The sequence below is a fragment of the Leopardus geoffroyi genome, chromosome C1 (genome assembly GCF_018350155.1).
Source record: "Leopardus geoffroyi isolate Oge1 chromosome C1, O.geoffroyi_Oge1_pat1.0, whole genome shotgun sequence".
Taxonomy (NCBI): domain Eukaryota; kingdom Metazoa; phylum Chordata; class Mammalia; order Carnivora; family Felidae; genus Leopardus; species Leopardus geoffroyi.
Genome location: NC_059328.1, coordinates 12,624,713 through 12,640,904, shown reverse-complemented (window position 1 = coordinate 12,640,904; position 16,192 = coordinate 12,624,713). Strand labels below are relative to the sequence as shown.

At 59.8% G+C, this 16,192-nt stretch overlaps 1 protein-coding gene across 11 annotated transcripts in view; it reads right to left on the bottom strand.

The window, feature by feature from the left end:
* Window positions 1-16,192, bottom strand: part of ARHGEF10L (Rho guanine nucleotide exchange factor 10 like) — a 159,387-nt gene that overhangs the window by 36,677 nt on the left and 106,518 nt on the right. For all 11 annotated transcript variants that reach the window (XM_045475829.1, XM_045475835.1, XM_045475828.1 and 8 more), the window contains 4 exons: window positions 9,277-9,398; window positions 3,674-3,760; window positions 1,975-2,195; window positions 1,144-1,298 (listed from right to left, as the gene is read on the bottom strand). In XM_045475829.1, the coding sequence (XP_045331785.1) occupies window positions 1,144-1,298; window positions 1,975-2,195; window positions 3,674-3,760; window positions 9,277-9,398 (585 nt within the window). The remainder of the gene's footprint in view (window positions 1-1,143; window positions 1,299-1,974; window positions 2,196-3,673; window positions 3,761-9,276; window positions 9,399-16,192) is intronic.

Sequence of the window (16,192 nt, the reverse complement as noted above, 5' to 3'; positions counted from 1 at the left end):
CTCACACATGCAATGTCTGTCGGTGAGAGGGATTTTTTTTTCCCTCCCTCTTCCCCCTTTAATTAAAAACTATAAATGCCTTATCAAAAGCTAATTAAAAATACCAACACAGTGCCAAGTGGCAAAAAAATAGCTCCGTGCAAATATCCGTTTATATCCTTGCAACAGGCAGTGATGACGCAGCAATTAGAGGCTCTCTCAGGAGGGAGGGGAGGGAGGAGGAGAGAGGAAGGCGGAGAGAGGGAGGGGGAGGGGGAGGGGAGAGAAGAGGGAGGGAGGGGAGGGGAGGAGAGAGGAAAGGGGAGGAGAGAGGGGAGGGAAGGGAGAGGAAGGGGAAGAGGGAGAGAGGAAGAGGGAGGGAGGGGAGAGGAGGAGGGGGAGAGGTCTATGACTGCTGAGCTTCAGACCCATCAGCCCTCTCTGGGTGCCCTGGGGGTGGCTGCCCTCCCACCCCCAGCACATATCTTGGAACCGGGAGCCGAACGAGCCACAAGGGCACAGGGGCCACGGCCTTCTGTGTGGCTGTGCACAACCCACACCCCCTCCCGGACTCCCAGGATCTGCAGTTCTTGAGGCTTGTCGGGAGAATTCAGGTGATGCGCACAAATCAAACACTTCTCCCGTTCCTGGTGCACAGCAGCTCAGACCTGTTAGCCTTGCCCTCCAGACACCATCTGTGCCATCCGTGGCTTGATAACGTGATAGGCGTTCAAATGCTTGACTCCATTTAAGCACTCCCCGTGCCAGGCCCTGGGCTTCGCCTTCGCCGGGTTGTTTAACCCGCCGGGACCCGTGCACAGCGGGTACAGACATATGCCCATTTCACAGATGAGGAGACCCAGGTGCAAAGAGAAGCTGATCGCCAGCGGACACAGCCATCGACGGGGCAGTGAGGTGACCCCAGACCCCAGAGTCTTTGTGATCCAGAGTCCCTGCTCTTCCCAGAGCCCCCTGCTAACGGGGTGAGCTGCCTGCACGGTAGTGAGCGTCCTGTTCCCGCAGGGACCCCCGTGGGGACCAGGAATCTCTAACTACCCCCAGACTCCCCGATTCGTGTCTGAGCTGCCTCCTTGGCCTGCCTCCCGTGACCGCTCGCAGGCAGAGCCCGGGGCCGCCCCCCGCCCCCAGCACCGCCGTCCTCACCACTGGTCCGAGGGTAGGCGGCGACGGTCCCATCCTGCAAGCCAGCGAACAGGTGGAAGGGGCCATGCCGCAGGCAGAGCACAGGCTGCAGGCCTGGGCTCCTGCAGGTCGCCAGGCACTGGGTGCCCGTGTCCACGCTGCCGTAAACCAGGATGCTGTGGGGAGAGGCCTGAATGGCTCACGGAGCCCCCTCCCCCGCCGCCCCGCAGGCCCTCCCGCGGAGAGGGGTCTGGGGGCTCCCCAGCTCAGCCAGGCCTCCCTGCCACGGCAACAGGCCGTTGTCCCACTCTTTGGGAGCGTGCACTTGGCCGTGGGTGGTTCTTTTGAGGACAGCACGCTCCCCACCCCTGGTGCCCGGGAGAACTAGGTGGGAACCTCGAGAGGCGGCATGATCAAGGTGCCGAGAAGACTGTTTTCAGGGGGCACCTGGGGGGCTCAGTTGGTTAAGCGACCGACTTCGGCTCAGGTCGTGATCGTGCAGTTCGCGGGTTCGAGCCCCACGTGGGGCTCCGTGCTGACAGCTCGGAGCCTGGAGCCTGCTTCCGATTCTGTGTCTCCCTCTCTCTCTGCCCCTCCCCCACTCACACCCTGTCTCTCTCTCTCTCTCTCTCTCTCTCTCTTTTTCAAAAATAAATAAACATTTTAAAAAATTTAAAAAAGTGTTTTCAGGACCCCACGGACCCGAGTGGGAATCCAGACATGCCGCCTTCCAGCGGACTGACCCCAGGCTGTTGCGCCTCAGTTTCCCCCGTGAAATGGGGCAACGATGCCGGCTTCACGGCCAAAAAGGAAATGAGGCCGTGACACGCGCCTCCTCCCCAGGCCCCTCACCTGCCATCCTGGAGCCCGAGGCAGATGGTCGGATGCACTGCAGCTGAGGGCTCAGCGGCCACGTGGCCCTCGTCTCCGCTCTCCCCCTCCTCTGGCTCGGGAATGTACTCCATGCAGAGCACAGGGGCTGCCAGCGGGAAGGACTTGACCGTGCGCGGCGAGGGCCGGTTCAAGGAGAAGATCTCAACCTGGCCCCCTGCACCTTCCTGCCCGCCCCCGACCTGTGGCAGAGACCCGGAGAGGCCGTCAGGCACAATCGCCAGAGCAGGGACAGAGCTGGGCCCCCGCCCTCCCAGCGACGTGCCCCAAACTTCAACTGAGGTTAGGCATCAGGAGGAATATTCCACCCCCCTCCTGCCCCCACACGTCCTGCTGTCACTGGAGGTCATGCTTCCCCAGTTGCCATAGCAACAAGTTAGTCCAAACGAAATCAGTTAAGGAGCTAAGGTAGACTAAACACCAAGTCAGCTCTATTTCCCCATCTTTAGGGTGAATTTCAACCAACAAATAGTGAACATACATGGGCTCCTTCAAAATGTTCTTCTCTGTCTTGTTTACCATTCTACTTCTGTGTCACGCACAGTAGGCACTTAATACATACTTGCTGAATGGATGGACAGATGAATAAACGGATGGAAGCAAGGGATAGAAAAGTGGGTAGATAGATGAGCAGATGAATGGATAACTGTATGGATGAGTGGGTGGATGGATGGATGATTACACGGATAAGTGGATGGATAGATGGGTGGATGAGTATATGGCTGGCTGGCTGGCTGGTTGGATAGTTAGATGGTTGGTTGGATGGATGGATGGACAGACGGATGGATGGATGATTGGCTGGATGGTTGGATGGCTGGATGGTTGGCTGCATGGTTGGTTAGATGGATGGATGGATGGATGGATGGATGGATGGATGGATGGTTGGATGGTTGGATGGATGGTTGGATGATTGGTTGGATGGTTGGATGGCTGGCCGGCTGGCTGGATGGATGGATGGAAGGAAGGATGGAAAGATGGATGGATGGATGGATGGATGGATGGATGGACGGACGGATGGCTAGATGGTTGGATGAATACACCACATGCTAGAAACTGGGGAAACAGTGAGAAACAAATCACACTCAGAGGACACTTGGGTTGGACTCTCAAGAGTGAGCCAGTGTTCCTGCCTGAGTGCCTAGATACAGGAATAAGCAGGAACCGGAAAGTGGCCAAAGGGGTGGGGAGGTGGAACCCCAGGCAGCCTATGGGAGAGCACAGGCTGCATCACAAGGAGCGTAAGGGGACCTATTTGAATTGAGAGAGGCTTTGCCAGGAATCCCAGGGGAAAAGAGGTGGGTGGGGATCTCTGTCAGAGATGAGCAACATCCAGCCCTGCTTCTTGACCCCCAGGGTAAAAGACCCTGACATCCAGGTACTTGGCACAGCTTTGTTCATTTCCTTCGTGGCACATGGCCATTTGCAACAGCCATGCTCACTCCTTTGTCAATTGGTTTTCTGTCGTCCCTGGTGAAGTCGCATGTGCCAACTCTGAGCACACAGCCCAGCACAGAGGTTCCCAGGAAGACCCTCCTGGCTGAAGATGGACCTAACGGGGGCCAGCAGGCAGGCAGCACCCTCCAGCACCCCCTTCCCGGTGCCACCCTCCCTGCTTCTGTCCTGAGGCCAGAATCCCTGGCTGGGTTCAGGAGTGACTTACCCAGAGGTAGCCCTGTGGAAGGGACGTGCTCACCGCCGAGAAACCCAGCAGGGGACAGCTGACAGGACTGTGGACCAGGGCCCCAAGCTGTGAAGACACACAAGGCACACACATCTGGCAGCAGGATCTCTGTCTGAACCACCACCTGTGGGGTTGTTAAGCCTGCAGATTCCCGGGCCCCATCAGGCCCCAAATGTGAATCCCTGAGGGGGATGGGGCCGGGAAAGCCCCAAGGGATCTCCAGGCAGTTCCTATCCACTCACGTTTGACCAGCGCTCTTCTAGAACCTTCTGGCTAGAAGGCGCCCGAATGATGCTCTGGGCCAGCCACGGATTTCTCAGACTAAGCAACGTCCAGATAAGATTTGATGGAAACCACTGATGCCCGCCACCCCCCAATTTCACAGGTGGGGAACTGAGGCCCACAGAGGACACATGATTGCCCTAGGCCACGAGAAGATGAGTGCCAGGGCCCGGCCTGCGCCAGCCGCCCTCCTAGGTCTTCCTGAATCCTTCCAGAAAAGCACAGTGGAGGAGGGAAGGGGTGCTAGACATCTGGTACCACCCCACTCAACATCAGAACCCCTGTGCAGACGAGCTAGACCCGGCCAGTCCGTCTGTCCAGCCAGGGCAGCAGGGTGAGGAGATGGCCTGGCCCTGTCGTGGACGCTGCTGGAACCCGGGGCCAGCGGGAGGGGAAGGAGGCCAGGAAGGGACAGTTCAAGGTTCCCCACCTGCAACGCGGCCACCACGGGACCTTTGCTGGGCAAGTGCTGCCCTCTGCTGGTGGTGAAGGCCCTGACCCGCCCCGGCCCTGTTGGGATGTTCGAACAAGATGTCCCATGGTTAAAGGTGAGGAAGCCCAAAGAGGTCGCCTCATCCAGTCCCCTCATTCAGAAGTCAGCACACTGAAGCTCAGGGGGTGGGCATGGGAGGCACATGACTGGCTCAAGGTCACATAGCACGTTAGCAGCAGAGTCAGGGCTGGAATTCAGAGTTCCAGCTCCCTGCCCAATGCCCTTCCCGCTCTGGTTAATTCTACCCAGAGGCCAGGCCGCCCTACTGGAGGCCTGGGCACTCGCCAGCTCCAACTGCACAGCTGGGAGCTCTAGAGGCTTCCCTCGCCCCGGCCCCCGGGGCCCCGGGCCCCCTCAGGCCCCTGCTCCCCAGTCGTTTTGCTTCATGGTAGGCCACACCCAGCTGAGGCCGCCCAGCACCCCCCTGCCAGGCTGCTGCTCCCGTCCTCACAGACGGGCACGGGGCAACCACAGCCCAGGCTCAGACGTTTCCATGGCAACTCCAGGGGGCCCAGAAGTCAGCCAAATAGAGTCGAGGTCCAAAGTGATGGCAAAAACTCAAACGGCTCGTTGGACGGGCAAGGCCCCGGACCCAGAAGTCCCACCTGTGCCAAGAAGCCAGCTCTCCCAAACCACGGTGCCCCGCGCAGCACAGCGGAGAGTGGCTCGGGGCTGGGGAAGGAGACGGGCCGTGGAGGCAGCCAGCCTGGGCTCTGGTCCCAGCTCAGCCGCTACCAGCTGTTTGACCCCACAGGCCAGTTCGTCACGCTCACGGAGGCCCTGACATCTCATCAGGATGGTCGTGGGGACTGGAGAGGCAGACAAAAAAGCAGCGGCCGCTGCTGCTTACCAACCACCTCCTGTGCATCACCTTACCTCACGGGCAGGCCCAGGCCAGGAGGGGAGGGCTGTGGCAGGGCTGGGAGGCAGGGGAGTCCTGGCTAACGATGGCCAGGACAGAGGCTCTCGGCCACCACGCTGAGGCCTAAGCGAGCCTGGAACAGACCCTCTGCAGGTCGGGGCCGCAGCCCCGGCCCCCCCGAGGGGCTACGTCCTAGAGCACCTCAGTGCAGGGGGGCACCCCCACCCCTCTCCCCGAGCCCCTGCCCCCAGGTAGGGCTGCAGCTAACGGTGGGGACACCTTTGCACTGAACCCTCCAGGGACAGGCCCCCAGCCTGGATGGATGCCACTGGGGTGACCCCGCGGCCGTGACGCCTTCGGAAACCCTCCAGAACAGACACCCGTGGGGGCCTAAATGTCCTTGGATCTTTGCTTCTATCTCTTGAACTCTGCACACACGCCCCGTGACAGGCCTGCCAGTGCTCGGCATGAAGCACGCTGCCGGCCAAGGTGGCATTCCCAGCATCACTCGGCTGGAGCTCAGGCCCAGGGACGGCTGTGCCCCAATGATGTCCCCTCGAGGAAGGCCTTGGTGTGGCCCAGCCTGGGCCCCAGCCACCCGTCGGCACTGAGAGGAGAAACGCTCCTTCCTTCAGCCCCCATGTCCCTGCTCCTTTGACGGGGAGAACCCCACGCACGCCCTCATCCAGCTGGCAGGACATAGCACGGACTTCGTCCACACTGGGAGGGGGCTGGGGCCAGCGAGCGTTTTCCCGGAAGGCAGACTGAGTCCTGGGCTCCCAGGAGGCCAGCCGCAGAGCCCGAATCCTGGAGAGAGGCGGCGGGCCAGGAGGCCCAGACAGCGGCCAACACGCTCACATCTGTTGCCACGCTGGTTGGACAAGGCCCTGGCACTCCGGGCCCCTAATTCATCTGGCCGCCTGCACAGAGCTGATGGGGCGCATCTGCCCGGTCCGGGGTGGGAGGCAGGTGCAGGAGGAGCGGGAGCGGTGTCTCGGGACCCAGCAGATGGGCACACGCAGGTTCTGGTATGTCCCTCAGGAGCTCCACAGGCTCGCCGCCCCCAGAGATTCACTGGGGGTTCTCTTCGCTCCCACAGGGGGCTCCTCAGGAGGTGGCAGGCGGGGGGCTTGGAGGGGGCTAAAGATGCTCCCCCGCCTACACAGCCCCAGGCCCTGAGGGCTCCACATAAGGAGTATGAGGCGGATGATGGCTCCCCAGACAGGTGGGGGTTTCTTTCAGGGAGGCCCTGGAAGCCGCAGCTTGTCTCACACTTTACTACCCATGAATAGCCTGAGCCCTGGCAGCTGGGGAAAGGGGAAGGGGGGTTGGAAGTCACCCCAGATCAGCCTTCTCTGGAGTCCTAGGACCAGATGAGCCACGGGCAGGGTGGACCCTGAACAGCCTGCGCTCCATGGACTCTGCCCTTCTACCCCACCCCTGCCTGGCCCGAAAGGTACGAGAGAACGCCCGCCATGCTGGGAAAGAGCTCACAAGACTCAGCAGGGCCTCCCCATGAATCAATAAATAATCAATCAATAAATAAAGGCCTACAAAGGCCGACTTCCCCAAGCCCTATAGAAATGAACAGCATCTGTCCTTCCCCCTCCCCGACCCCCGAAATGTTTGGTAGGGGGACCGACACCAGGGAAAACATCAGCCACGGCCGTGAGAGGCAGGAAAAGCAGGATGGGGCATGAGTCAAGAAAACTCTCCTTCCCCAGTGGGCGTGGGCAAGCCCTGCCTCTGAGGGCAGCTGGGGGGACCAGAGTTAGCCGTGGAGAAGTGCCTCGAACAGAGCCGGGCACAGATGCCTCGCGAAAGGGCTTGCCACCGTATTGTCGCTGCCGCTACCCTGGCCGCTGGCCCCCCAGCAGCGCTGGGAAGCTCACCCGTCTCTCTCACTGTGCCCCTAAAGCAGGCTGTGGCACGGGGAACGCACCCCCATCTCCCGACACCACTTGCGGGTACACAAGCCCAAGACCCGTCACGTCCCTCCTGCCCCCCCCGGCCGCCCTCTAAACCCTCATCAGATCAGCCAGCCCTATGCCGGCACACTCCCCAAATGTGTCCCTGTGTCCCCTGCCCACTGCCTCCTCTGGGACCAGGACAAGAGGGAGGAGAGTGGGGCCGACACACTCCCACGTCGAAGGGAATATTATATATAACACAGTTTTGGGCAATAAAAATTAATGCCAAAAAACCCACGGTGAACAATCAGTGAGACTGAAATAAAGACAGCAACAGTCTCTGCCCTGGCACGACTGTGCCTCACCCTAATCCCCGCCTGTCACTCACCCAATAAATGCAGCCAAGCCAAGGTCACAATTTGCTGATTTGACTTTGTAAGTATTATCTTGAGAATTAGGATCAGGTGAGTTCTCGCTCCCCTTGCCCTAGTCCGGCCCTACCTCCACTGGTACCATGTCCTGCCACAGCTTGGCGGGACAACCCCCCCCCCCCGCCACGGCCGCCAAGGTCCATATCGGTCTGTCTCTTGCCCCCTTCAGGAGCCACAGTTCACAACAGCCAGAGGAACCAGACGATCTTTCCAAAATGTACATCAGATTGTGCCACTCCCCTGTGTGGAGCCATCCTTGGGGTTTCACCGTCCTGAGAACGAAACCCAAACCCGACAAGCCGGAGAAGCTGGCTGGCCCACTGTGCCCACATCAGACTTCATGGGGCCTCTCCGCCCGGCTCCCCGAGCTGCAGCTGCCCACACTGTTCCTCTGAGCTGCCCTATCTGTTTGGAATATTGTTCCCCTGGGCCCTCAAGGGACTGCAGCCTGCTTGCCGTTCAGGTCTCAGTTTAAAAGCCACCTCCTCCGTGAGACCCTCCCTGCCCCCTCGTCATGGGGCCCCACCTCTGTCTGTATCCATCACAGCTGATTTATTTTCTCTATAACACACATCACTCTTCTGCGTTTCCCTGTGTCAGCCGGGGTGCCGCTGTCTGTCTCCAGGTTAAAAGCCACAGGAGGGTGGGGCCCTTGTATGTTTTGGTCACCACCATAAACCCAGCGTCCAGCACAGGGCCTGGCACACAGTAGGTGCTCAAAAATTACGTACAGAACAGACAAAAGAATGAGTGAATGAGTGAATGAATGAACGGACATCTCAAGGGCATGTATGCTTCGTGCCCCAGTCTACACCCCAGTGAGCTTGTCTCTTGGGGCTTATGTATCTGGGCCGAGGTCCCAAGCCTGCTCCCGCTCCCCAAAGCTCACATGACCCCCTCACCCAGGGAGGAAGACAGGCAGGGATCACTCCAGATGGAGGGGCCAGGATATCGGGGACGGAAGCCAGTGGAGCGAGCGTCCCGGTGGTTAAGAACACGGGGGCTGGAATCAGGCGAAGCGAGGTTCCAATTCCCGGACCCATCACTACTGGCTGTGTTTTTAGAAACTCACGCCGCCTATCTGTGCCTTAGTTTCCTAACCTGTGAAACTAATCTAGAAACATCTATGCATGGGGTTCTTATAAATATCAAAACAAGAGAGTGGTGGCAAAGCAGGGGGCGGGGGGTGGGGGCAGAATACAGTAGGTGCTTGACAAATGGAGGCGTGGCGGCTGCAGCCAGAGACCAGCTCCCGGCTGGCGGCCTCGTAAAGGGTCCAACCCACGGTCTGGCAGAGCCCCTTGGGCATATTCCGGCCTATCTTCTTAGCTGCAGTCGCACCATCAACTGATGAGATCACTGCTATTTGTTAGCTCAAAACCATGGAACTTTTCCATTCACTTGACCCACAGAAGGCGTCTATCCTCTTTGGTGGGAAAGCGGGCTCCTAGAGCAACAAAAGGTCTTGACCGACTCCGTCAGCGAGAGGTGGGGAAGCCGGGACTGCAGCCGGGCCCTCTCCAGCGGTAGGCACACCCTGGAAACTCTGGTTCCCCCAGGAGCCACCTTCGTGGTGGGCTCGGCGAGATCCATTCCACACTCACCTGCAGGCTGAGGCCCCGGGGGGAGAAGGCAGGAATGCAGCAGGCCAGGATGGGGCACCAGAACGGGGCTCTGCTTTTCTTGTCCTCGTCCGGACACAGCCAGCCCGGCTGGTTCTCCTCCCCTACAGCAAGAGGAAGGAGGTGGGTCAAGCCGGTCAGAGCCCCGCAAAGCCCAGGGGGCCGCCCCCAGCCCCACGCCTGCCCAGCCAAGAGGAAAGGGGACGTCACTCCAGGGTGATGGCTGTGGGTCCCGAGCAGCGAGTCGGGGAACCTAAGGCTTGGGTCCTGGAGACGAGAAAGGGTTTCAAAAAGCATGTGACGCTGAGCACAGTCCCCAGGCCCTGCTGCCTTCACTGAGAGCTTCCGGACATGCTTCTAGAGGTGAGAGATGGCCCCCCAAACAGGCTGAAAGATGATGCAGCCATGCCGCTCTCCGCCTGACTCTGAGGATGACGGTCAAGAGGATGACTCCCTCCTGCTTCCTTTGAGACCTACCCTGAGTCCCAGGTGGTCATCTGCCTCCAAGTCCCCAGGCCAGCTGGACACTGAGGCCCCGACCCTGGACTCACATCTGGACACCACTGCACTCACATCTGCCAAACTACACCCTGCCACGTCTCCTCCCCATGGGTCAGGGCTCCCTCACACGGCACCACCTCCAAGAAGTCCTCCCTGACCACCCTGCCTACGATGGCCCCCTCTCTCGGAAACCGGTTCTAAAGACCACATCTTATTTCCCGCATCGCCTCACCTCCATCTAAAATCATTTTGTCTGTTTCCTGGTTTATGGTCTGTCTCCTTAGGTCTCTGGAATGTGACCTCGAGGCAGCAAGACCTGGTCTGTCTTGTTTGCCACGATCTCCCTGGCACCCAGTGTGCTGGAATGCTCCGTGAGCATGGACAGATGGGGTGAATGAAAAGCAGGGGCGGCGGGGGTGGGGGGGGCGTGAGCGAGCAGGTGGAACTCTCCCTGCACAGGACCCCAGCCTTCTTTGCACCCCACGTGGGGACAGCAGGGGCACGGTGCTACAGACACGTTCCCAGGCCCCGCTTTCACAACAATCGAGCACAATCAGGATCACGATGTTCGCTTTAAGGGCAACGACGCCGAGACCGACCCTTGGGGATTAGGTAACAGGCTAGGTCACGTGCATGGCCTGGTGGCAGAGTCCAGGTGGGGACCTGGGTCTGTCCGACACAAATGCCATCTCCCAGCAACCAGCCCCCCACTGAGGCCCGTGGGTATCACCGACCCTGGAAAGCCAGCAGGTAGCTCTGCCCTGGAGAGGGAGAGCCAGAGGCACAGGACAGGGTGCCCCAGGGGACAGGGGCCACTGAACGCAACGCCAGCAGGCTGAGCTTCGGGCCTGGGAGGAGAGGTCTTCCACAGAAGGGTTGTGACAGCGGCCATCCCCACCCACGAGTCCACTCAGTGGCAAGGAGGAAGCTGGAACCCGGGCCCACCCTGGACCAGCCAAGCAAGGGTCAGCTCAGCCCCACAGGGCCCACCAGCCAGACGGGTTTCCCGTGCTCACTGCTGTCCCCTACAGTCGTCCCCCACCCACCCACCCACAACAGCCAGAGCCATCCCACTGAACTTCCACTGGACCTCGCCATTCCCGCATCCATCGAGTCCCATCCACTTGGAGTAAAATCCAACCCCTCCAGAACTGTGAGGACACTCCTTCCCTCCCAGCCTCCTCCCTCGGTCACAGGCTCCACTGCCCTAGGCTCTCCTCAGCAACTTAGACAGGCCCAGGATGTTCCCTCCACCTGGAAAGCTGTCCTCTGCCCTCCAGGCCTGGCTCCTCCCCTCCTGTCACCTTCTGGGAGCAGCCCTAAGTGGCCATCACCCTCCCCTGCCCCTCCATCACCTGCCATCTCAGCCCCTGGTCTGTCGTGGCCCTTAACACAGTTTCTGGCGCTTTTACTGACTTGCCTCTTTTTTCCTCTGTGTGCATAAATGTGTGTGCATGCGTGTGTGCACGTGTATGTGTGCATGAGTGTGTGCACAAGTCTGCATGCGTGTGTACCTCTGTAGGTGTGGGTGTGCGTGCGTGTGTGCATGTGTGAGCGTACCTACATAAGTGTGTGTGCGGAAGTGTGTGTGTGCATGAGTATGTGTGTGCGGGAGTGTGTGTGTGCGGGAGCATTTGCAGGAGTGTGTGCGGGAGTTTGTGTGTGCATGAGTGTGTGCACAAGTCTGTGTGCATGCGTGTGTACCTGCGTAAGTGTAGGTGTGGGTGTGCGTGTGTGCATGCTTGAGTGTGTGCCTACATAAGTGTGTGTGCGGGAGTGTGTGTACAGGAGTGTATTAAATGAATGTGTGGGGGAGTGTGTGTGGGAGTGTGTGTGTGCATGAGTGTGTGCATGCGTGTGTACCTGCGTAAGTGTAGGTGTGGGTGTGCGTGCGCGTGTGCATGCATGTGTGTGCGTGAGTGTGTGCCTACATAAGTGTGTGTGAGTGGGTGTGCGTGCATGAGTGTGTGCGTGTTTGTGCGCATGTGTGCCCACAGGCTCCCCAACTACACCTGTGTTCTGTGTGAGGTATGTCAGTCGTACCTCAATACAGTGGCTTTTACAAATGCCACCGCCACCACAGAAAGGTGGCGTCTCCGTGTGGGTCACGGCGAGAGCAGCTGGGATGAGGTGGCAGGTGGCGATGCTCGTCCAAGACATCCGTAAATGTTGGGCATCACCACGTGTGCAACCTGCTTCGCCAGAGGCGCCAGCCCTCCGCCCCACTGGCTCCTGGAGACAGAGTCCAACGACACTGAGGAGACGAGGCCACCACGGAAAGGCCAACTACGGCACGGCCCAGGCACCCTCACAACAGTGCCGACAGGCACCACATGGCACGGTTTACAAGGCTCTGCCCCGCGTGAGGCTTCGTTTCGTCCTTGGGGCCGCCAGGAGCGGTCGGTGATCGTGTCCCCCTCCTACCCCGGAGGGGACCGGAGGCCAGGAGGAGAAGCCCAACGCTGGGCCCAGGAGGCAGGAGACCGACCGGTGGGGGCACCCTGCCTGGGCCCGCAGCACGCGGTGTGACAGCCCAGACGGCCCGCCCTGCGGGGCAGCTGCCTCCGCCTCGGCAGGGGACATCACCACACGGCGTCCTGGACAAGCCCCCGGCCGGCGACAAACGAAGATAGATGGGACTCGAGTCCGCCCTGCTCTCAGGGAGCTTACGGTCACGCAGCCCCCCACCCAGGCCCCTCGAGAGCCCTGCAGGCCGCTCAAACCGACCGCCCCCCACCCCCCCGGAGCTCCAGCTCCTTCCGGGAGCTCAGCCTGTGAACATCAACCCTTCCCCCCACGCCCACGGCCCACCGAGTCCCGGCAATTTATTATTATATATTTTTTTAATGATCTGACCTTCTCCTTCCAGATGGTGCCTTCCCTGCCTGCGATCGCGAACGTTAAAAGAAAATGGAGTTGTTGCTCCCCATCTGCCACTGCCATTGTTCCTGTCACAAAACCAGAGCGGCTGAGACCAAATTAGAAGGCTGTTGCGGTCGAAAATTGAGAGCCCGCTCGGGATAAGTGACATTAAGAACTGGCAGCATCGGCAAGGCCTCGAGTTCCAACTGACATTAAGTGGGGGCTTATTTAGAGCCCAGCTCTGTTTGTCGGCACCCACCGAACACGAGAGCACCCCAGGGGGCAGCGGCGGGGAGCTCCGGGGCTGGAGGCCACGTCCCTTTCCACTCCCCCCACCTCACAACCCCACCCGCGGCCAGAGGCCGACTCTGCCAGGAAGCCCCTGGCAGATCCCCCAGCTGCCTCCAGCTCGCTGTGTGACACAGAGCAGACACTTAACCTCTCTGAGTCTGTGGCCTCATCTGGAGGACGGGGGAAATGCCTCCAGCCATTCAGTGTCATCGTGAGCGCTGGGAAGAAAGTATTTGATGCCTGGCGTGTGCTAGGCCCGCAGGAAATGAAGCTCACGGAGATCACCGTCCCCGAGGGGAGGAGTCTACGGGTATGCTCGAGGGCGGCCACCCCGCCTCCACCATGCTGAGCCCCCGGCCCCGCCCTGCTTCTCTACCCCAACCTGCCCCCAAAGCCTTCCTGCGCTCATTCCCAGCGCTGTGCCTATCCTGCCACCACTAGCCCCAGGGGGACAGGCCGGACCACCCTTCTCTACTTTCCAAATCCGAGGCTGCCCTCGAGGCCCTCTCATGCCCCCGGTGCCACGGAGATGCCGCTGGCCGCCGTCACGGACGTGGGGGGCCGGTGGGACCTCGGCACCCCTCTTTTCCCAATACCCCCCATCGTGGAGACGGAGAGACACTGGTGCCCCGAGAGGCCAGGTGAGTGGCCGCGGTCGGCCAGCTGGGCTAATACCCCTCCAGAGGGCAGACCCGAGGGCTGGGGCAGGTCCCGGCGCCCGCCTCTGCACTGGTTGAGGGTTAGTGGAGAGGAGAGTTCAGCACGCGGCCTGGACCACGCTCAGGATCCTTCACTGGCTCGCAGTCAGGTGGAACAGAGGCCGGGTAGAAACCAGATCAGCATGCTGTCCAGCTCTCACTGCCACGAGGAACGGCGCCCGTCCCATCCAGAGTTTAAGTTCCACGCACCTGGCCCTGGTGTTCTGGAAACGCGGCCCGTTCTTCCACCTGCCTGCTTCTCTCCCCATCACTCGTCAGCTCTGGTCACCACAGGACCTTTGCACTTGGTCTTCTGAAGCCTAGACTGCTTCGGCTTCGGATGTCGCCTCCTCAGAGGCCCTCCCTGACGGCAGCCCTGGCCCCCAGGCTCGGTGACCGTCATGCCGCCCAGCTGTGTCCCCTAAACAGCACCGTCTCCCCCTTTGATTTGCCCCTCGTGTAACATCTGTCTGCCACTCATAAATTATAGGTTCTGTCCATGAGGACGAGGGCTGGAAAATTAACCAACTCAGACACAGCGAGGAGTGGGGGCCCAGGCCGTGCCTTCGGGGATGTATCCCTGAGAACCTGGGGGCAGCCGGCAGCCTGCCCAGCCCGGGTCCTCTGGGAAGGGGAGAATAAGGACTGTGGTAGGAGAGGCCCCAGGGGTCCGTGGGGTGGAAAAGCCAGGAATACAGCACTTGGAGGGCTTCAGGTGAGGGGACACGGGAAGGTGGAACCAGAAGCCCGCAGCCACGCCTCTCCCTCCTCTGGGGGAAAGAGGTCCCAGCTCTTTTCTGGAGCCTTTATGAATAGGAAACTAATTGGCAGAGGGTGGGAAGGTGTCCCACCCCCGTTCTGTGCTGAATCGTATGCGACCTCAGCCCGGTCACTTCCCCGTCTAGGCGACGCGGGTGCCCCCCGTCCTCAGAGTTTCTTCCACGTGCCAGGTGCTGGCCTCCCCGAATATGCACACTGGCTTTCTCCCCCCTTTCTGGTGGAGACAGGCCTCTGAAGGCTCAATCATCGGCCCAGGATCGCAGAGCTGGTAAAGGGACAGAACTGGGAAATGAAAGCCAGGCAGCCCGGATCCATTTCACAAGGCCCGAAGATCCCAACATGTAAGAGGGGACAGGACCACGGGAGCTCTAGTCCAAGTTACCAGGAGGGAGCCTGCCTTTCCCCAGAGTGCACGGCACAGTGGGGGCCCCACTGGGATGTGAAACGGGTCCCCAGATGCCCCGGGGCACCCTGGCCTTTCCTCCCAAGGGGCAGAACTGACCCCCCCCCCGCCCACGCTGAATCCCAGGCACCCCCATTCCGGTCCTCTCCTTTCTCAACGTGGTAGTCAGGAAAAGAGGAAGACGGGGGAAAAAATTAAAGGAACCACATCCTTTGTGAATAAATGTTTTTAACATATTCTATTACTAACAGGCTTGTATTATCCCCCACCCCACCCAACCAGGCACTGCAGATAAAAAAAAAAAAAAAAAAAAACTGGCAAAATAAAAGGAACAAATTATTCAAGCCCCAGGGGAACCCAGGCATTCAAATAAGATTTCAAATGACTCTCCTTCCATTAAAACTTTTGCTGCAGTGAAACCGCGTGGAGATAAAGCGGCTGAGCGTCACAGGCAGCCGAGAAAGGAGAGGCTCACCCCGTTCAGCCCGTCTCCCTCCAACGCCAAAGCCCAAGCCCCACTCAGCAAAGCAGCAGGAGACTGACCCGCCTTTAGAGCAGGTATAAAATCGGCTCAGGCGCGCCCCAGACCAAAGTGCTCCGCGGGCCTGCGGGGGAGTCACGTCAGCCTTCCTGGGGCGAGCGTTCCCACAGCGGGGCTGGCTCTGCTTGAAATCCTCTCTCCTCCCTCCGCAGCCCTCCTGGTCACCCAGAAACATCCAGCGGAGGCCTGTGCCGCATCAGCAACAGATCCAAGAAGGGACTGGCTCCCCCAGCGCAACCATCTCCTCCCCATTCCCTCCCGCCTCCACATGCCCTCTGGGCCCAGCAGGCAGAGTGATCCACTCAAGTGGAACCCAGTTCAGGGGGCTGTCCAGCTCTCACTGCCACGAGGAACGGCGCCCGTCCCATCCAGAGTTTAAGTTCCACGCACCTGGCCCTGGTGTTCTGGAAACGCGGCCCGTTCTTCCACCTGCCTGCTTCTCTCCCCATCACTCGTCAGCTCTGGTCACCACAGGACCTTTGCACTTGGTCTTCTGAAGCCTAGACTGCTTCGGCTTCGGATGTCGCCTCCTCAGAGGCCCCTCCTGACGGCAGCCCTGGCCCCCAGGCTCGGTGACCGTCATGCCGCCCAGCTGTGTCCCCTAAACAGCACTGCCTCCCCCCGTTGATTTGCTCCTCGTGTAATATCTGTCTGCCCCTCATAAATTATAGTTTCCTTGACAGCAGAGATCTTTCAGTTTTTGTCACCGCTCTTTCCCCCCCAGGCCTAAACTCACAGTAAAGCCTCACTCAATATTTTTGAACTGATGAAAGCCAGTGACAAAGGTCCTAACCTCTTCCCAGAAATGTTTCAAAGCCTAGA